Source organism: Elephas maximus, chromosome 8, assembly GCF_024166365.1.
Source record: "Elephas maximus indicus isolate mEleMax1 chromosome 8, mEleMax1 primary haplotype, whole genome shotgun sequence".
Lineage (NCBI taxonomy): Eukaryota > Metazoa > Chordata > Mammalia > Proboscidea > Elephantidae > Elephas > Elephas maximus.
In genome coordinates, this window is record NC_064826.1 from 93,285,946 (window position 1) to 93,307,773 (window position 21,828).

Sequence of the window (21,828 nt, forward strand, 5' to 3'; positions counted from 1 at the left end):
GTGAGAATAAAATAAGAAAATGTGTAGGAATCTCTCAGTACAGCGCCTGACGTACAGTAAGAGCTCAGTAAATGTCACCCAGCCCTATTGTAAGTTTTGGATCTCTGGGTATCACAGAGTTTTCTTTCTTAGAACGATAAATCTTCTTTAAAAAAATACTTCTAGAATAGCTACCAAAAATACTTCATCTAACTGTAAAGATCGAATCCCTGCCTACAAGACCACAAGCTCTGCCTTGCAATGATGAGGAAACAGGAATCTCAGGTTATCGTGTGGACACCCTGAGTTTGAGGAAACCATAGGACAGCCAAAGGAAGATGTCAAATGAGCACAATAGACCTACTAGTGTGGAACTTGAAGAAATTTGGAACAGAGGAGTAAATTCTGGAAATCACCAACATGGATAGTATGTAAATCCGTGGAGATTGATGAGATTTTCTGAGTGTTTAAGGAGAAATGAAGGTGGTCCAGGATGATACTCTGAGAAACCCCAACATTTGGAGGTCATACTAAGGAGAAGAAACCCCAAAGAAGACTGAGAAGATAAAGAAGGAAGAAAGGAGGTAAATGAGGACAGAGTGGTGTCTCTGAAGCAAGAAAGGATGTGTTTCAAGAAGGAAAAAGTAATTGGCTGAAGTGCAGGCTAGGTAAGTTGAATGCCAGAATTTCCACTGACTTTTCACCCCACCCACTGCCCCAATTTCATGCCCAGCCACGCTGAACCTCTTTGGCCTCCCTGAACATACCAGGCTTTCTCTAGATTCTGGGCCTTTGTGGATGTAGTTCTGCCTGGAATAGTCTTTCTTCACCTACAGATCCAAGAAGTCTCCCTGAACAGCCTTCCACCAATTCCCCAGACCAAATAAGGTGTCCATGCCCTTATTGTGTGTTCACTTAGCACCCAAAACTCCTATTATTTCATTGTATCATAATTGCTTATTTAATTGTCTTTCTCCATCTCTAGGCTTGAGCTCCACCAGGGCAGGCACTATGCTTGTTCATTATTAGACCAACAGTGCCTATCACACTGCCCACTGCATGTTGGGTGTCATGGATGGAATTATGTCCCCCCAAAAATGGGTGTATCAACTTGGTTAGGCCATAATTCCCAGGATTATGCGGTTGTCCTCCATTTTATGACCGTAATATTATGTTGAGAGGGTTAGGGTGCAATTGTAACACCACCCTTACTCAGGACACCTTCCTGATTCAATGTAAAGGGAGTTTCCCTGGGGTGTGGCCTGCACTACCTTTTATCTCTCAAGAGATAAAAGGAAAGGGAAGCAAGCAGAGAGTTGGGGACCTCATACCACCAAGAAAGCAGCACCAGGAGCAGAGCGCGTCCTTTGGACACGGGGTCCCTGCATCTGAGAAGCTCCTTGACTAGGGAAAGATTAAGGACAAGGACCTTCCTCCAGAGCCGACAGAGAGAGAAAGCCTCCCCTGGAGCTGACGCCCTGAATTTGGACTTGTAACCTACTAGACTGTGAGAACATAAACTTCTCTTTGTTAAAGCCATCCATTTGTGGTATTTCTGTTACGGTAGCACTAGATGACTGAAACAGTGGGTATTCAGTAAATATTTCTAAACAAGATGCCTGGTGGGACCTATAAACAGAATACCCAAAATCACTCCTCAATCTCACCCTCTTCCTCCAGACCAAACAGGGTACTACCAAGCCCACAAAGGAGGCTTACACATGTCATCTCAGTGGAAACTCTCCAAGGTAAGAGGCGATGTTGGGTTGACTTGATAAGTGGCTCAAGCTCAGAGCTGTGAAGAACAGAAGCTGGAATTCCAACCCACATTCGTCCAGCTTCAATGCTGTGCTCTAACAAATATTTCCCAGCTCCCTGGGATAATGGACGTCGCCTCCACTTTCCTTCCATCCATGGGAGAGCCTAACACAAAGCATGTAGAATAGATGACCAATACATGCAGTGATCACAAGGAGTCTCTGGAACCAAGCTGCCTGGTTTGAGTCTGGGTCCAGCTTTACCAGCCGAGGGACGGGTCAGGTCTGGTCAACAGCCTTCCCTGCCTCTTAGGGTGGTCATGAGGTTTAACTAGACAAACTTATGCAAAGTTCTTAGAATGTGATAAGAGCTAGTATCATTATTACGTAGATTAAAATTTCATTTTCTGATTACAAATCTTATATATGTAAATTGTAAAAATAACTGGAGAATGTTGTGCTAAGCACTTTCTACACATTTTTCATTTACAGAGGTGCTGTAGCACAAAAGCTAGAGTACATCTCTGGTGTAGATCATCTGGCCTACCAAAACCCCAAGCCAAACCCGTTGCCACAGAGTTGATTCTGATTCATAACGACCATACAGGACAGAGTAGAATTGACTCATAGAGCTTCCAAGGAGCGTCTGGTGGCTTGGAACTGCCGACTCTTTGGTTAGCAGCCACAGCACTTAGCCACTATGCCACCAGGGCTTCCTCTGGCCCTACCGGGCAGTGAAAATGTAAAGAGAGAACTTAAAACAGCATCTGGTGCACAGTCAAGAAATGCTACGCGCTGTCTTCGTTGTTCTTGCTATTATTATCATTAAGGGTTCACAAGAGGCCCATGCTGTGAGGAGGCATTACAATGTGCATTTTACAGAGACAGTGGAAGGTTAAGCAACCAGACCACAGATACCAAGGAGTGAGAGGCACAACTGTAACTTGAATCCAGGTCTGTTTCACTGCAAAACTACCTTGCTCTTCCATGTCACTACACCTGGGTAAGAGCCTTTCACCAGTGCAAATCCATTCCCGAGACTGAGAACTCACCGTTCTGCTGCTTTTCTCCTGATGACTTCTCAGCTTTGGAATTTTTCCCTCGAGGGTTGTCACTTTTGCTTGTGCATATTCCACTGACTTGATTCTTCGCTTCCCCAGGTGTCTTTTTCTCAGCTTTGCCTTCTTCAGCCTGGCTTTTGGCTTCCATTTCCTTTTGCTTCTCCTCTGCGGCCAGGCGAGCCTTTTCCTCTGCTTCCTTCTTGGCTTTCTCCTCTGCATCCATTGCAAGTTAGTAAAGGCGTAGAAAAAACAAAAAGAGGCCATGACATTAGGAGAATTGCTTCTTTGAAAAAAAAAAAAAAAACACACAATTGTCTATACTGGGAAATGGTGCACTAGAATGACCCTAGGTGTTTACTGAGTGTTTCTGGCTTATTTTTGGTCAGTACAAGTCAGACTGGCATATTTATTTAGGAAATCAATAAAGTAGGTTCATGGTGATAGCATTTTAAGGATGGAGAAAGTCATAATAAGGATAATAATAATTAATAAATTAATATTACAATTGACATTATTACTACTACTATTATTATCACTGGCAGCATCTGTTGAGTGTATCTTCTATGCCTGGTATTATGCTAAGTGCTTCCAAGAATTATTTACCGTCATCACCAAAACAACCTTAAGAGGTAGCTACTATTATTGTAACCTTGTTTTACAAATGTGAAAATCGAGGCTCAGAAAGGTTACAAACCTGGCCTAAGACCACACAGAAACCATTGGAGCTTTATGTAAGTTTACTTAAGACCTGGAGTTTAAACACAGACAACTGATTGAAAACCAAAAAGTCTGGGAAAATAACCACCACTAGAACAGCACAGTTTCAGGTCACTGCTTGTGAATTTAGAGAGGAGGAGGATAGTTAAGCCTCACAAAAATGTGGTCTTCAAACTGACCACAAGATGAGAGGTAGCCTTTGGTTTGGACAGGTATCCTGGTCCAGGTCATTCCCCTTTAATGAGACGATGTCAACATTTTTTCCAACTCAGTTGATTGTGAAGGAGTCTGAGTCTGTGCTTAATAAAAACTACAGCATAATTGCATATGGTCAAGTATTTATGAAAATATTCATTCATTCATTTAACGAATATTTCAGTTCCTACAGTTCCAAACACGATTTTAGGCACAGGGGATAAGGCAGCAAACACAATGGACTGATGCAGAAGACAACAATTATGTTTAAAAAAATCACTATGATAGTTTCAGATAGTGAAAAGTGCTTTGCAAAAGTAAAACAGAATATGAGGGAACACAATCAGCATGGGGGAGGGAAGTAAGATCAGATAAAGAGGTAAAGAAGACTTCTTTGAGAAGGTGACATCTGGACCAAATCCTGAGTGACCAAGAGTCAGTCATACAATAATCTGGGGAAAGAGTTTGAGGCAGAGGAAACAGCAAACACAAAGGCTGAGAGGCAGGAATGAATTTGGTAAGTTCGAGGGACTTGGAGTTGTCCAGTATGGCTAAAGCAAAGTTGGCAAGGGGTTAATGACAGATGATGTGGATGGATGACCAAGGGTAGGCAGGGTTCAGATTGTGCAGGACCTTGAAGGCACTGGGTGGACCTGGGTTATAGGAAGTAGCACACATGGAAGAACACCTAACGGGAACCAAACTTCCTTAGTCTAGAGCCTCACACCGTATAGTAACCAATTCACTCAAAAGGCCTTCCATATTGGTCCATCATCAACCTCTATCGTGAAAAGCATTACTGTGTTTGTACCTAGGTGTGCTAAAAGTGCCATGCACCTCATTATCAGGTGTCCTCTTTATTGCCCTGTGTTATCAAAAAAGCTGGTATTTCTAGACAACGTGTTTGTTTTTAATCTAATGGACACCAAGGTGGTTATACATCTGATTATGCTTCCCTTTATTTTAGCTGCTAAAGAACACAAAGTCAAAATCTAGTCCAGGTTCACATGCTTATGAGGCTTTAAAAACCAGTCACTGTCAGTCGATTAGAACTCACGGAGACCCCATGTGTGTCAGAGTTGAACTGTGCTTCAGAAGGTTTTTAATGGCTGACTTTTCAGAAGTAGATCGCAGGCCTTTCTTCCAAGGCACCTCTGGAAGAACTCCAAACTTCAACCTTTTGTTTAGTATCTGGGTGTGTTAACTGTTTGTACCATTCAGGCTTTTGGGCATATATATTGTGGATTTCTATTACCCCTGGCTTCATTTTACTTCTCCTGCCCTATACTTGCTTGGCTCAAGTGTTCCCCTTATTATATTATGAATTTTTCATTTATCCATGACTTCATTGGTCCATCTATTCATCTAAACCAGTGCCCTGGCCTTACTGCAGACAAAGGCAACCTGGAGGGAGAGGGGGAGGAACAAGGATAGTTGAAATGCTCTCCAGGTTATTCTAACATGCAACTGGGGGTAGAAAGCACTGATTTAAGTTATAAATGTTTGCCTTTCAGTATTCAAGAGAAGAACTGATGCCTATGAATTATGGTGTTGGTGAAGAATACTGAATATACCATGGCCTGCCGGAAGAATGAATAAGTCTGTCTTGGAAGAAGTACAGCCAGAATGCTCACTGGAAGCAAGGACGTTGAGACTGCATCTCATGTGTTTTGGACATATTATCAGGAGGGACCAGTCCCTGGAGAAGGACATCATGCTTGGTAAAATAGAGGGTCAGTGACAAAGAGGAAGACCCTCAACAAGATGGCTGCAACAATGGGATCAAGCATAGAAACAATTGTGAGGATGGTATAGGACCAGGCAGCATTTTGTTCTGTTATACATGGGGTTTCTATGAGTTGGAACCAACTCAAAAGCACCTAACAACAAAAACAACAACTTTCAGGACACTTACTGCCCAATGGGACATATTTATAATTTATAGGTAAGGAAAGAAATTTCTTTACAAAACAACATTCATATATAGTATGATATGTTTCCTGACTTCTACAGAAAGGTAGAACTAAGGAGTGAAAGGATGCCTTGCATAAGTTGATGGTGAGATGGCATTCTCAGTAGACTGTAGGGCCAAGAAAGCCCCTGGAATGTTCATATTAGCTCCTCTCATTCTTCTTTAGTGCTGTGAGGTCAAGGGCCAAATGTCATCTCCATCACTGAATTCTCAGTGCTTGGCATAGCACCTGATACATAGCAGGTGTTTGTGGAGTATTTGTTGATTAAATGTATGTACACATGGGTGTTATTTACCCTATTTGCCTAACCCACTGCCTGTGTGACCTTATTTGTACACATTCTATCTTCAGCGTAAAACACAGAAAGTATATAAACTCTAAAGCTGTATGCTGAAAGAGTTAATCACTGGACAGCTGTTACATTTCCTTAACCACTAATAAATAAATAAAATAGATAATAAATAAAAAAGATGACTGTCCTTATTAAACGGAGAAGGAAACTGAGGCAAGGCAGAGACTCAGAGCCTAGCAGGAAGTGAGATAATTTATAAACCCCTCATCGAATCTCCACTTAATCTGTGACAAACTTTCAACATTCAGAAAAAATGTCCCCACACTGAAAGTAATTTTGATAAAAATCGAAGGTGTTAAACTCTGGTTTGCTACAAAAGAGCATGAAATATTATCTGAGCCAGAAAATTCAGTTGACAACTGCGTCAGACCAATTTTCCATGGGAAATCTAGCAAAAAATAAAACCTGGGAGGGGGCGTGCATTTCAGAAGCAAATGTGTTTTTGCTCAACTGCAGCTGACATCAGGCAATTAATGTTTAAATTAATAAATGGTAGCCATTATGACATCATAATCAAGTCAGATAGGAGTCTTCCCCCTGTGCAATCCCTTTCTAATTATGTTCCAGCAGGTGGCTCCGCAAGGCTCTTCAACTTTGCTGCTCACCTTCTATCCCTGCCTCGTACCTTTGAAATAGCTGGTATTAGTATAATTATCTCTATGGAACCCAAATCGGTCCTACTTAAAGTAAGTAGACCAAAATGAACAGGCAGATAAGTAACAAAGAAGAAAATAAAAGAAAAGTTAGATCTTTTCCAGTTCGTTCAGATTCCATTATATTTCAGGGTAAAATTATTAGTATACATAAAATTTTCTACGATGAGAAAATGTAGGTACAAACACAGTTAATTTGTACGTGCTAATAGGTTCCAAAGATCGCATGTACAGAAAGAATGAGCTTTTCAGGTCCTAGATTTAACATCCTTGGCGCTCCTAACCTTCTATATTTGTAGAAAGCAAATGTCGCAGTTCAACTGTGTTTCCTTTTGCTTTCCAATTCTAACCGCGGGTAGTGATGTTGAGACAGGATTAGGCTGAAGCGGGGCCGGTTGGGGCCCCGGCACACAGGCCAGGAAAAGGTCAAATAGGACAGAGGGTCGAGTCAACAACCTGACCTATTGGCAGTGGTACAACCATAACCCCCCTCCTGGAGATTAGAACAGAAGGCACAGGCCCTGTGGGGCGAAAAGAACTGAACTGTTCTAGGATACTGCAAATAAACTGTCGATGTAGGTCTTGCAGGTCTCACAGGCACGGAGCATGTGCAAAAGAAGTAAGAGTGACCACTGTTTGACCTTCCCTGGCCTGCCAAAAGGGTGATGTGACAAAGGGAACCAGTGCGCCTGCGTCAAATCCCATAATGAGTCATGTCAAGGGGAGCCAAAGGACTTCCATCTTGAAGAAATCTTGCTTGTGCACCTGTATTTACATAACCCAACCCCTTCTCAGAAATCTCCATCCTCCCCTCCTACCCCCGAGAACCTCATGAATATACATGAAGACCCTTCCTTGTCGAAACATTTAAATACCTGGCTCTTAGGAAAATCAGGGAGATAGTCTCTCTGAAGGTTCTAGCCCTTACTCTCTCCTTTTGGTAGCTGCTGGCAAAATAAATTTGCTGTGTGAGTCCAGGCTGCCTCAATAGTCTTATTGGGCTGCGCAAATCCAGTTGGGTTCAACCAAGGTAGGAGCCCTCGGTAACAATGTGTCTAATTATGAAAACGGCCAAAAGCAAACGGTGCAGAGTTAAGGTAGAGCACAACCCTCATGGTCCATATATTACATTATTTGTGACTGAGAGCTTGTTCTTTTCCACATTAAACGTCTGTGCAGTCTTGAAAAAAATACATTGATTTCTTCATTTAATTTGTCTTCTCAAAAAATGACACTAGAATCTTGCTTAAAAATGGTATTGCATTTGTTAGCCCTTAACATAGTTTTCTGAAATGTCTATTTTACCTATAGAAAGAGAGAGACAGAGAGGCTGAAAACACCAACCAAAAAAACATATACATTTTGAATAATCAATTCTCAGTTATACAAAAGGACAACACGAAGGCACTTCTAGGAAGCTAAAGACTCAGGGAGTGTTCCTACAGGATGTTCCTGAAAATTTTCACTCAAAGAAGTACTCCAGCCAACAGAAAAATTCAATTAATATTAAAAACCGAAGAATGAGGAAAATAAATGCTAATGGTGTGTAAGGAAACCAGTAAAGCTTAGTGTTAAATAAAAATAATTGTTAAACTAGATTTGTAGCTTGATACAAATATTAAAAAATAATTGTTGAAGGATAAGGTGATTACGGAAACCCTGGTGGCGTAGTGGTTAAGTGCTATGGCTGCTGACCAAAGGATCAGCAGTTCGAATTTGCCAGGCGCCCCTTGGAAACTCTGTGAGGCAGTTCTACTCTGTCCTATAGGGTCGCTATGAGTCAGAATCAACTCGACGGCACTGGGTTTGGTTTTATCAGGTGATTATAAAGGTAGCAATTTACTTATAACCTCCTAAATTTAAAATTCCATATAATTTCAATAAAAACTGGATGATGATGAGGGAAGTAAAAATTCACTAAATTTTTCAGCATTTGTAAAAAAAGTGTCAATACATGCTATTCCATTATTTACATTGATCGAGATTTATAATTCAATAAGAAAACTTATAGGTAATATCTAAAACCAAATTGGAAAAACAAAACAAAACCCATTGGCTTCAAGTTGATTGCGACTCATAGAGACTCTATACGACAGAGTAGAACTGCCCCATAGGGTTTCCACGGAACAGCTGGTGGATTTGAACTGCCGACCTTTTGGTTAGCAGCCAAATGCTTAACCATTGTACCACCAGGGCTCTTAAGGTAATATCTAGTAGAATAAAAATAGGATGTATTGAAAAAGGCCATAAGCAAAGTTGCAAGGCATACAACAAATTGGGGTGGGGAGGAAATTACGACGTATTTTGTCAACTAATGTCTTAGTTATCTAGTACTGCCGTAACAGAAATACCATAAGTGGATAGCTTTAACAAACAGAAATTTATTCTCTCACAGTTTTGGAGGCTACAAGTCTGAATTCAGGGTGCAACTCCAGGGGAAGTCTGTATCTTTCTAACGGCCCTGTGGGAAAGTCCTTGTCATCACTCCTCCCCTGGGTCTAGGAGTTTCTCAGCACAGGAACCCCAGGTCCAAAGGATACGCTCCGCTCCTGGCTCTCCTTTCTTAGTGACAAGACGTCCCTTCTTTCTCTGCTTGCTTCTCTCTTCTTTTATTTCTTCTAAGAGAAACAGTGATATAGGCCACACCCCAGCGAAACTCCCCTTACATCGAATTAGGGCTGTGACCTGAGTAAGTGTTGCATTCCAACCTAATCCTCTTTAACATAACCATAACATAACCTAAATCTTGCCTCATTAACCACATTAACCACAGGCAAGGATTAGGATTTACGAGACATAGGACAATTACATCAGGTCACAAAATGGAGGACAACACACAACACTAGGAATCATGGCCTAGTCATGTTGACACATATTTTGGAGGGACACAATTCAATCCATGACAACTAAAGAATTAACATCCTTAATATATAAATATAAATATATAAAGAATATATAAATTCTTAATATATAAAGAATTCTTATGGATCAGTAACAAAAAATAAATTTCCTAATATGAATAATAAGGGGGGAATATGATTCCAAAACCAAAACCAACCCCACCGCTGTTGAGTCGATTCTGACTCATAGTGACCCTATAGGACAGAGTAGAACTGCCCCATAGAGCTTCCAAGGAGCGCCTGGCAGATTCGAACTGCCGACCTCTTGGTTAGCAGCTGTAGCACTTAACCACTACACCACCAGGGTTTCCGGAAATATGATTAGGGAAACACAAAAGGAAATACATATGAAATTTGCAATAAAATACTATATTCACATATAATAGCAGCAAAGATGAAAAAGAATCATGATAACCCATGTTGACGTAAGCATAGGGAAATAGGTACTCTCATTATACACACTTCTACTTGGAGATAAAATTGATTAAAAAAAAACTTCTTTGAGAGAAATCTGATAATATGTATCATGAGCCTTAACAATCTATCTACTTTGACACAAGAATTCCACGTCTAGGAATTTATCCTTGTTAATCAGAAATAGGCTCAAAGATTTTTAAACTTGTATTCAAAACAGTGTTATATACAATTATAAAGAATTAGGAAGTTAAATGTGCAGTAATAGAAGAATAGTTAAATTATGGTAGTCCATACAATGTAGTCATTTAAACTAGATTTTCTAAGACTATTATTAACAGGATAAAATGCTCAAGATAGAAGTAGAAAAGCAGAGTACAAGACAATATTATACTATGATCTCAATTTAGGGGAAAATTTACTTGTACATATATGCATAGTAAAACAAAGTTAAAAAAATTATATCATAATTTTAATCACAGTTAAATCTGGCTGAAGAGATTATGAGTCATTTTTATTTTCTTCTTCATATATGTATTTTTTAATATTTGTAACCTAAATACATATTATTTCTCTACCAAAAAATAAAGGTTAAAAAATATATAATACTAAATGGAAATTAATCCATACTGATTAGACTTGCAAATTGCGACACCTATACATATTTGATTGAAAATAATGATTTTCAGCTCTGAGAGCTGTAAAGGATATTGATTTGATCTTTCCTAACAACTATGGGCTCTGATCTAACTAACTTTGTAAATCAGGTTGGTTAATAAAACCAAGACTTTAGGTCCAATTCCATTTCTGATCAGTTTAATAACTGATGTGTGAAGCAGCTTTCTTGAAACCAAGTTTTTCTGGTAACACAAAGCAGTGAGCAAACCCATGCATGGCAATCTAGTACAAACTGACCACCCATGGAAACACAGACGCCGCCTGGTCTGCTTATTAACACCAGTCAACAGCATTACTGGGAGGCTGAAAAAGTTACAAAATATTAGTTACAGGTTGGTATTTTTATCCCCAGCTTCTTAATGTCACATTCAAACCTCTAACCTTCTTTTCCAATTGATTTAAATAACAGCTACCACTTATCAGATACTAACCATGTGCAGGCTGTTCTCAGTGCTTTACATGTATTATTTCTATTATTTGCATCAACTCTGCGATGTGTATTATCACCTTCAAAATGGGGCCTCAGTGAACTCACCTGGATTTGCCCAAGAGCACAGTGAAAGCTGTGATTCAATTCTCTTTCCCCATTAACTGCCATTTGCACTTATAACCAAACTATCTACTCACAAAATATACACAACCTAGGCTCTGCCCTTGGGCCCATCTCCTTTCTCCTGGTTCCCCGTTTCTAACTACAACACCTCCTTCAGGACTCAATCGCCAGCATCCCTTGAGTCCTGGCTACCCGAAGCCTTCCTAAAAGCCTCAAGCAGGGTCAGGACAAGTCCTTCTATGCTTCCAAAATAGCTTAAATATATTTCAATCAGCATACCTAATATATCTTAAAGTTATTAGCAGCTTATTTACCTGTCCTTTTTAAAGGGCCAGTTTTCCCCTGGAAAAGAAACCCTCTCATGCTTCCTCAGATGGTGAGTTTTGGAAAGTAATTTTAGTAAGCCAGATAACTGCAAACAAATGATTTTGAAGCACATCTTTAAATTGTGCATTGTCGGGAATTGGATTTTCAAGTGTAATGAGTGTAATCGATTATGAGAGAGTGCTTCTTTTGAGATGATGCAGTGGCTGCCATGGTTGCTTGCAACACCTGCCAACAGGGAGAATTTTAATATTTAAAGCATTTGAATGGACTATCAGAGGGTACACTTAAAATACTGGAGAGACATTAGCTCCCTCCGCAGCTCAGGGTACAACATCTGTCCCTAAATGATAAGGGTCCAGTTATGCCCTAAAAGCACCATAAATATAAACTCTTTGTCCCGATTAAAATGAGCAGCCACTTGGACAATATTTTGTGGGGGAGTCACAGTGGTTTGCCTGTGAATAATTTCAGTAGTTGGGGCCCTCCTACACTGAGAAGCAGAACCTTCATGTGTCCCAGACCAAGACTGCTAGAGCCTGCTCTTCCCTGTCTCTCCCATCGTTCTCGCTGGTGCTGATAATGGAAGGACAGAAATTTTGGGATAAAACACTCCTTGCCAGCTGAGGGCTGGTAAGTGCTGGTTGACAAGTACAAGCTTCTAATGATCTCCCAGTCTTGCTTTGAAAGAAACCCTATAGTAATGTCTACTGCCCCTCCTCCTCCACAAGACTGTGAACGTTGAGGATACGGGTGTCTGTCACTCATCTCTGTACCCTGGCGTGGAGCACAGACCCTGCATACAGTATGCACTTGGTAGATGTTAGCAAATATGACTGCTGTTGACGGCTCACCCCCACAAAGCCTACTGGGATCAGTTCCCCTCTCTCCATGTCCACGCCCCTCCCTGGAATCAGGCACCACAGCCCCATACCCCTTATTGCCTTTGTTACTTGTGGACATACTGCCTCTCTACCCATACTATAAAAACCTGTTGCCATCGAGTCGACTCATAGCGGCCCTATAGGACAAAGTAGAACTGCCCCATAGAGTTTCCAAGGAGCATATAGTATGATCATATAATATGTGCTGATCATATAGTACATGCTCAATAAACACAAATGCCTGTACAAACAAAGGAATCTCAGCCTCCCCGAAATGCATGTTCAGTCTTTTTCTGTTTATCGTACCAAGAGCAATGACGTTTGTGGTCTGAATTTTGATGATGTTTGCTTTACGGAATTTCTGTGTACCTACAAGTTACCTCCATCTCAGAAGATTAGTTCTGTGCTCTGAGCAATGACTGAAGGGAAACTGTGAACGTGAAACCAAGATAAACATGTTTGCAAGGAAAGTAAAGCTCCTTATACCCCGACACAATACCGACTGCCTGGGATTCACGTAGGTCAAAGAGGGAAAGAAAAGCCTCATAGTTGTGCCATATGACACAGAATGAGAATGACAAGATGGTCTAGCTGAAACCAAGAAATAATAAAACACATTCCCTATAGACTCTTAGTACTAAGAAAAGGAGTTGAGTCACATAGCACGAAGGGTGTGGTGTCAGGAGGCTGGAGTTTTGCCTTGATTTTATCATGCACTGAGCGTTGGATGTGATTAAGATAAAAAATGGTAGGTCCTAGTGTTCAGCTGGGTTAGTGTTCAGCAATTTGAATCTGCATCCCAGGTAACTGTGCTTCATTTTCAACATCTGTAAATCAGGGATGGTAATTCCTTGTTTTAAGAATGGGTGTTGAGTGGGCTCAGACAGGTCTCCTCGAGTATTCTCCAGTAACACGTTACCTTTGGGCACCTTGGCCCTCCATCTCTCCCGGTTGATATGCACCACCTCGGTCCAAGTGGCTTTAAAACTCTTATAGTCGACAGAGATGACGGAATTGGTGATTGGCGCACTTCCTTCTGACCCAGAGCTCTTGACACCTGAACGCTTTGCATCTGACGAGGTGATGTTGTTCAAACTACAGGACGAAAAACATACCCAGTGTTTGGAAAATGTATGCAAATGAGCAAGCCCAAGAGAGTAGTAGTTGGTACTCATCAAGTTATTGCTGTGAAATTCCTAGGTCCTGAGGCTTGTAATTATCCTATTTTTCAGATGTGACAGGTAGGAAATTTTGTATCTTCAACAGGGGAAAAAAAAAACAAAAATATTTCAGCCTCATGAGTCCTAATATCCCTCGTATTTTTTCCCTGTCGACTGGTCTCTTCTCTTTCCCAGTGTGATTAGAATCCCCTTCCATGATGCTATATACTCAGAAATTAATGAATATGAACTGGAACTTCTGCTTGGTTCCACCTACTTGCTTCCACACTGAATACTTATCCAATTTACCCAGTAATTTGATCGTTTCTTTCCAGATCCACCCTCCACAGCACTCAGGGTCTCTGCTGATTCCATTATCCTCAAGGTCATGGGAAGATGGAGAAGAACAGCTTGGAGGCTGGGAGAGCATGTCATAAAACAGAACTCTTTTTATATGAACACTATTTTATGCTTTAAACATGGACAACTTTGCAAATATTAGAAGGTGCTATCCTCCTGAAAAATTTTAAGGAACTATCTATCGTATGCTTACAGGTGGCAAAAGGAGTGACTGGCATGAATGCAAAGGCCCTGAATGACAACTAAGGCTGCCCAGACAGGCAGTACGTGTTTCAAACCAGTGCTTGAAGAGCTGCAGGGTGGGGGACTCGGGCAAGGCCTTTTGTTCTCCTTGTTAGCAGCCTTAACCGGGTCCACTCACCTTGAGAATTCCTGGGGTCCCACTGTCTTAAAGTTTCTCTTGCTTTACCCTCTTTCTATTCACTCCTTCTCCTCTGCCTTTTCATTCCATTTCTCTTCTTTCTCTTTTTATGACAAAGCTCAAGGTAAAATCAGTAGTCATCAAGTAGACTCTGATTTATGGCAACCCCGTGGGTCAGAGTAGAACCGAGCTTCATAGCATTTTTAATGGCAGATTTTTCAGAAGTAGATCACTAGGCCTTTCCATCCAGGTTGCTTCTGGGTGGACTTAAGCCTCCAACCTTTTGATTAGCAGCCGAGTGCGTTAGCTGTTTGCACCACCCGGAGATTCCTAGTACTAAGAGTAGTACTACTGATAAAGATGTAAGTATTTGCTTTACAGTAACTACCACTTCCTTGGGTTAGACTCTGTTCTGAGTGTTTTACATGTATTGAATAATTAATTCAATCTACCTAGCAACCTATGAGTATTATAATTTACATTTTCTCAGATGGGGAAATCAAAGCAACTTGCCCCAGGTTACACAGCTAATAAGTACTGAGGTCAGAACTTTGAACCCTGGCATTCTGACTCCACAGCTTGTATTCTGAATTATGAATATACACTTGATATAGTGATATTCTGAGAGAAGATGATTTAAAACTTTCATATTTTTTTCTCTACTTCATTTTCTTTCTGAACCTGGAATTGAAAGTCAGTTCTACTTCTTGTGATAATTCCAATCAGTGGTACTGTCTTTCTGGAGTATTGGGAGCAAGGATCTAAGACTACCTGGGCACAGCAGGTAAAAGGGCTATGACTGATGTCGTCATTAGCAAGGCTAAGAAAGGATAGAGGCACCAGCATCAAGTATCTCCCCATCTGAACCTTGGTCACACCCCACCCCACAGGCCAATCCTCTGAGAAAAGAAAGGAGGCAAACAGGACTCTCTTATAAATAGGAGGTCAGGCATAACATTATCATGAAATACCACTCCAGCCCTAACCGAAAGAAGAATTCTAACCTCATGGACAGGCCAACCTCGTCCCAGTATGCTGAGCTTTTCCACTGACCTCGAACGCCTCTGCCCTGTCCCGGCAGGTTGGGAAGTGTCCTCGATGACAGGGTTCACAATCTTCTCCGTCATGTCCGTAAGCACAGTGAAAGTGGGTTCCACAATGAAATCAATAAAGCCTGAAGAGAAACAGCAATGCTTCAGAGGAATTAAACATAACTTGGGCCTTTCCATATTTTTCAATGGGAACTGATGAGTCTTCTCTTTCTTTTAAAAATCATCTGAAGCACGAGGCATTTTTAGGGTAGCGAAACTAATCTTTAGGATACTATTATGGCCGATACATGGTATTATGCATTGGCCAAAACCCATAGGACTGTACAACCCAAAAAAAGACTCCTAATGTAAACAATGGACTTTAGTTAATAATAATGCACCAATATTGGTTTATCAATTATAACCAACGTACCACACTAATACCAAATATTAATCACTGGGGAAACTGTGTGCAGGACAGGAAGGGAGTGTATGGGAACTCCTTATACTTCCTGCTCAATTTTTCTGTAAACCTAAAACTGCTCTAAAAAAGGAAGTCTATTAAAAAAAAAAAGTCTTCCACATAGGGGCTCCAGGCCAGATTAGGAGAGGATGGGTCTTATTTATTTAATATAGTCCCTCATTAGAATATCATGAGTTGGTTCTATTTCTCCAATATAACTTTCCTTTTACTTTTCAGTAGATAGTTCAATAAAGTGCTTTAAAAATACATATTCAACACCCACTATGTGATAACACGATAGGAGCAGTGTAGAAGACTAAGTTGAATAATAGATTCCTGCCTTTATGTTAGCTTTGCATCCAGTCGAATCCTTAGTATCTCACAGGCCACCTCACTTGTCTGGCCCTCATCATTACTTCTCTATAATCCTTCAGGAGGAACCCAACTAGTTTCCTTTCCTCTGGTCTAACTCAAAATCCTCCAATTAATGTTCTACACTACTGTCCACATAGTGTTTATCATAACTGTTTAGTGCTGTTGTAGCATGAAAGCAGCTGTAGACAATATGAAAGTGGATGAACTTAGCTGTGTTTCAATAAAACTTTATTTACAAGAACAAGTGGTAGGCTAGAACTGGCCCATAGGTCATTGTTTTACCAATTTTTCAACCTTAGTTAAAATCCGTTAGATAAGCCTCGTTTCCTACAGAAAGTATAAGCATGTGCTGTTCTTAATAGAATATACAATCTGGGCCTGATTTTCTCACCAGACATGCCCCTTACTACACTCTACGACTCACCCACTGCTCTTGCCATAGCTTTTGCAATGTAACACTGTAGTTTGTTGATCACGTTAGGCTCTTTTAAATTTCCCCACTTTTATATGCTACTTCTCTTGCCTGAAAGACCCTTCCAACCACCTACTCCCTGCTTACAACTCAACTCAAACATTGCGTTCAACAAGGCTTTCTGGACTGCCTGGGTCTAACGGTCCACACATTCTGTCTTGTACCCCACTGTACCAAGTACAAAACTCTACCATAGCATTGTAACACTCTAATAGATTTTGTTTTCATAATGCCTTGCCTACTACCCAGTGCAGGCTTAATGCCCTCAAGAGCAGGTATCATGTCTAATTTGTCTTTGTTTTTATAATGTCTATTATATAGCATTCAACACCTAATACAGCCTTAATATATTATTATGAAAAGAGCACTAAAAATAGTATAAAAATCAATAAATCTTTGTAGAACTTATTTTTTGAATGATTTTAGACTCTTATGAGGCAGAGATCACTGATGACATTTAATTTATATATGGCACAGGTACCCTCTCCCATATCTAAGAATATGGGAGTGCGATGCACTTATATAGTGGTTATTAGCAATATAAAGGTTATCCTTTATTAAAAAAAAAAAAGCAATAAAAATTGAAAGAAAGAAAGAAAATGAAATAGGAGAAAGAGAGAATAAACACATTTAAAAGGAGTCATTCCTGGAAGTAGGGTTTTCTAGGAAGTGGGGCTGGTCTGGAAACAGGCTACAGGAAGCATAAATGAGGAGAAATGTTACACTGACTTCCAGTATTGAATGTGGAATGGAGAAGCTGAAGTAGAATGGGCTTCCTGACAATGACACTTGTCATCTTCTTGTAAACTTGAGGTCCCATTTTTTCTTGGCAGGGGATGATGGAGACACCAGAGTGTCAGTGTCTAATCTTGCCACGAACCAGCCACATTCCAGGGAGAAGGATGGGTAGAGTGGCTTCATCAACTCAACCAGCCAAAGCCATGAGCACAGCATGGCAGAATGGAGTCAGGTTCTGAGCCAAGGAATCACTGGTAACAGCTGAGCTTAGGTCTACAGACTTCTCCCTCTGTTTGATTTCTCCCTCCATCCAAAGGGCTGGCAAACACATACCTACTTGCGACTGAGCGACCATGGTTGACTTTCGATCACACAGAGGAGAAAAAGGCAGCCCCAAATCTGCTTCTCTGTCACCCTAGAAAAACAGGAGGTCATAGTAAATTAAGAGCAGTAGGCTGAACCACTCAAATTTTATTTAGCAGCTTCAGCTGCCATGCAGCCCACTGGTCTTCATTTTAATTATTTCAATTGCATTATGTAATAAGTCCTTATGGGTCCCGCACATCTGCATAAAAGACACAAGAGGCTGAATTCCCTCTGGGTCCAATCATTCCACCCAACTGCAAAGACACAGGCTGTTGTAAAGAAAGCCTCACTGAGCAGCAATAGATCCCCCGTGAAAAATAAGAAAAGCAACATGTCTTATGGTCTGGAGCCAACACTGGCGTCAGAATTCCTGTGTTTTATCAAACTGTCTGCATCAACCTGTGACCTTGCTCAAGCCAGTGAATTCCTCCCAGCTGTGGGCAGTGTCCAAGGCACAAATTCAAACTGGGCTGATTCAGGTTTATTCTCCTGGCGCTACCTAAAACCACACAGAGCTGGAGCAAGTGCTTCTGCGTTCTTAACTATGGGCTTCTGTTCATAATGAAAAGTGGATCAAGAAAAACCAGAGTAAATAATTGCTTGTGTTTATCAAGCTAGACAATGAAACTTCATTCTCTAGCCAGCATACTCTCAATCTCACCAAAAAGCATCACTTTAATAAACAAATGCCATGGAAAGTCTAAATAACGGTGTTATTGTTGTATGTGCCATCAAGTCAATTTTCCACTCATAGTAACCCATGGGACAGAGTAGAACCTTCCCATAGGGTTTTCTAGTCTGTAGTATTTACAGGAACAGATGGCCAGGTTTTTTCCCACAAAGCTGCTAGATGGCTTCAATGTGATTTTTTTAAAAAGCTCAATACTTCTGTCACACACAGAAAGGAATGGGAAAAATGTCACCCTTATAGAAATAAAGTTGTGCTGACTGATTTCACTTAGAAAGAACTGACTGTGCTTGCATCCTGCTTCTCTTATACTATGTGTGTGATCATGGAATGTTATTTTTCCTCTCTAAGCTTCAGTTTTATGACGTGTAAAATGGGGCATAAAAATCCCTACCTCATAGGGTCATAATGAGTAAAAGAGAAAATATATGTAAAGTGCTTAGAATGCTCCATAAATAAAAAGAACAATTATCATTTCCCAATAGTTATGGCTAATGTTGGATAGGTTCCTCAGAAAAGTTAAACACAGAATTACAATATGATCCAATATTTCCACTCTTAGGTATATACCCAATAGAATTGAAAGCAGGACACTTGTACCCCAGTGTTCACTGCAGCATTTTCTACAATAACCAAAAGTTGGAAATGACCTAGGAGTCCATCAACAGATGAATGGATAAGCAAAATACGGTACACACATACAATGGAATAGTACTCTGCCATAAAGGGAAATGAAGTCCTGACATATGCTACAACATGGATGAACCTTAAAACATCATGCTGAGTAAAATGAGTCAGACATAAAAGGACAAATACTGTATGATTCTACTTATATGAAAGATTTAGAACAGGCAAGTGTATAGAGAAGAAAGTTTATTAGTGGTTAACACGGTCGGGTGGGAGGAGGGGAAGAAGGGAACCCAGTGCTTCGGGGACACTGAACTTACATGAAGGGGATGGAAATACCTGGAAACGGAAAATGGTGATGGCTGAGCAACATGATGAACGTAATTAATGTCACTGAATACGTGTAATGATTGTTGAAATGGCAAATATTTTGTTACATATATGCTTACCGCAACAATAATAAAAAAAAAAGATTTAGTGAATTTGCTATAGGGTCGCCATGAGTTGGAATTGACTCAACGGCACTGGTTTTATTATTTTTTTTTTTTAATACACTTTGATTGTAATAAATAGCACCAATTAATAGTAAATAAAGATTGATAACAGCCTTAAACAGTCCTCATTCAAGAACTGAATGCTTTTTCCTTCCAAGGCATGTTACCAAAGAGAAAGGATGTGAGCTCACACACATGTTTAACCTCTGTTGAAAGGACAGAAAAGGAATGGGGTCTGAAGAAGCTGAACAGTGGGTCACAGTGGGAGCTGGGGACATCTAAGGTTCTCAAGAATAGCCTTGAAGTGGCTCAGTGTCTTCTGCACCCCTTTCCTGCACCTATTAGGCACCCCATAGGACATAATGGCTGATTTGTCTCCACGTACTCCTTGCCGATGGCTGCTCCATCTCTCAAGTGGCATGGTAAAAGTGATTTACTCCTGAGCCATTTCTATCCTGGCAGAATGAAGAGAAAAAAAAGAGTACTTATAACACAAATTGGAGTTGTGGAACCTGGATAGTGTGAGTGGTTTGTGATCAGCTGCTAACCCAAAGGTTGGTGGTTCGAACTCATCTAGCAGCTCCATGGAAGAAAGGCCTGGCAAACTGCTTCCAAAAGATTACAGTCAAGAAAGCCTTCTGGAGCACTCCTTCTCTGTAACACATGGGGCCACCACGCGTCAGGGGTCTAACAACAACAACAATGAGATGGCTTAGTGGGACAGCTTAGCTAAAACAAACAAAAACCTTTTCCATTCCCTTTATGAGGCAGGGGTACAAGTTGATTTGTTGGTACATTTTAAAGGGAGGGGTTTGAGGAGAGACGGTGAACATTCTCTACTTTGACTATTGAAGCGTAAGCATTAGTTTGGATTTTATTACTAAAAACTATCTGCATGATATTAAATTTTTTCCAATCCTGTGGACTTGCCCGTGCCCATATCTATACATCATTTACATCTTTCAGACTGAATTGAGCAAAGCAGACTCAACCATAAAAAGCCTATTTTAATACAGTGGCCATCTTGAATTCCCCTTAGAGGGCAGATACACTTATAAATCGGAAAAAAATGTGCTGAAAGTAATAGGAGGGATATACTTCTACGAGTGAATCTAACTTGACTGATAACACAATACTGTATGACTCTATAGCTACAGGCCTTTGTGAAATTATTCATATCCCTTCTTTTTAACTGAAAAGGTCAACATTTTCAAAAAAAAGATGAAGCCTCGGGGGCACAAAGGATTTTTATTATTATTATTATTATTTAAGTGATCCATTTTTTTTTTCTTCCAGGACAACTCAGAAAAATAAATAACTATCATTCCTGTTTTAGGGGTTAAGATGACTTTCTCTGATAAAGTCACGTAGCTGGTAAATAGAAGGAACGTACTGAGTTTTTGTTGAATGAATGAAAAGATGAATTTGGTTATAAACACTCAAGTTCCTTTGGCCACTCAAGACATTTATGACAGGCAAGTTGGAAGGATCAATTAAGCAGTCAGCTGTTCAAATCCCCCTCCTTCTCCCTCCATTTCCTGTCCAAACAATGAAACTACAGTTCCCAGAATCCCTGGCAGCTAGTGCTAGATAAGAGAACAGGAAGGGAACAGATATATTTCTACCACAGTTCTGGCCTATCAAATCCCCTGTTCATAGTTCTCCATGTTTTTCCCCCTTATTCCTGGTTTCATTTGGAAAAGCACCTTGGAAACCACCTATAGATGGTAGATTCTGAGTCTAAAACCACTGCTTATTATCTCTTATTGAGATCCTCCTGCCAGTCAAGAATTCTTATTCTGTACTTTCATGAGTGGGTGATAAACCTCAATTTTATGTGTGTTGCTATACATTCTGGGGTTTGTTCATTACAGTAGCTATATGTATGCAGCAACTAATCAAGAAAAAAAAGAGTTCTTTCTGTATTGGAAGTTCACAAGGCAGATAACATCTGTCAATGCAACAGCTATGAAAGCCTTTTAGGTAACATCTCAAGAGTCTCCTCAGGTGGAGGGAAGAAAAAGCAGATGTTTGAGGAGGCAACAAAAACAACCAGGCAAACAAACTGCAGTGATACACACTCTTCTTTCCCAGGGGAAGAAATGACAAATGTGAAGCATAAGAAAATTATTGTGATTTTGGACTTAAGATAGCATAGTAAAGAAGTCTTTGCTATTATCTGACCAAAATAAGGAGAATGAGAAACAGAAATGCAAATGTGAACACTAGAAGGTACCCGTAATCTCAAATCAA

At 40.4% G+C, this 21,828-nt stretch overlaps 1 protein-coding gene across 2 annotated transcripts in view; it reads right to left on the reverse strand.

The window, feature by feature from the left end:
- PDE1C (phosphodiesterase 1C) overlaps positions 1-21,828 on the reverse strand; it is a 626,169-nt gene that overhangs the window by 68,841 nt on the left and 535,500 nt on the right. For both annotated transcript variants that reach the window (XM_049894061.1, XM_049894060.1), the window contains 4 exons: positions 17,734-17,815; positions 15,375-15,495; positions 13,360-13,535; positions 2,789-3,010 (listed from right to left, as the gene is read on the reverse strand). In XM_049894061.1, the coding sequence (XP_049750018.1) occupies positions 2,789-3,010; positions 13,360-13,535; positions 15,375-15,495; positions 17,734-17,815 (601 nt within the window). The remainder of the gene's footprint in view (positions 1-2,788; positions 3,011-13,359; positions 13,536-15,374; positions 15,496-17,733; positions 17,816-21,828) is intronic.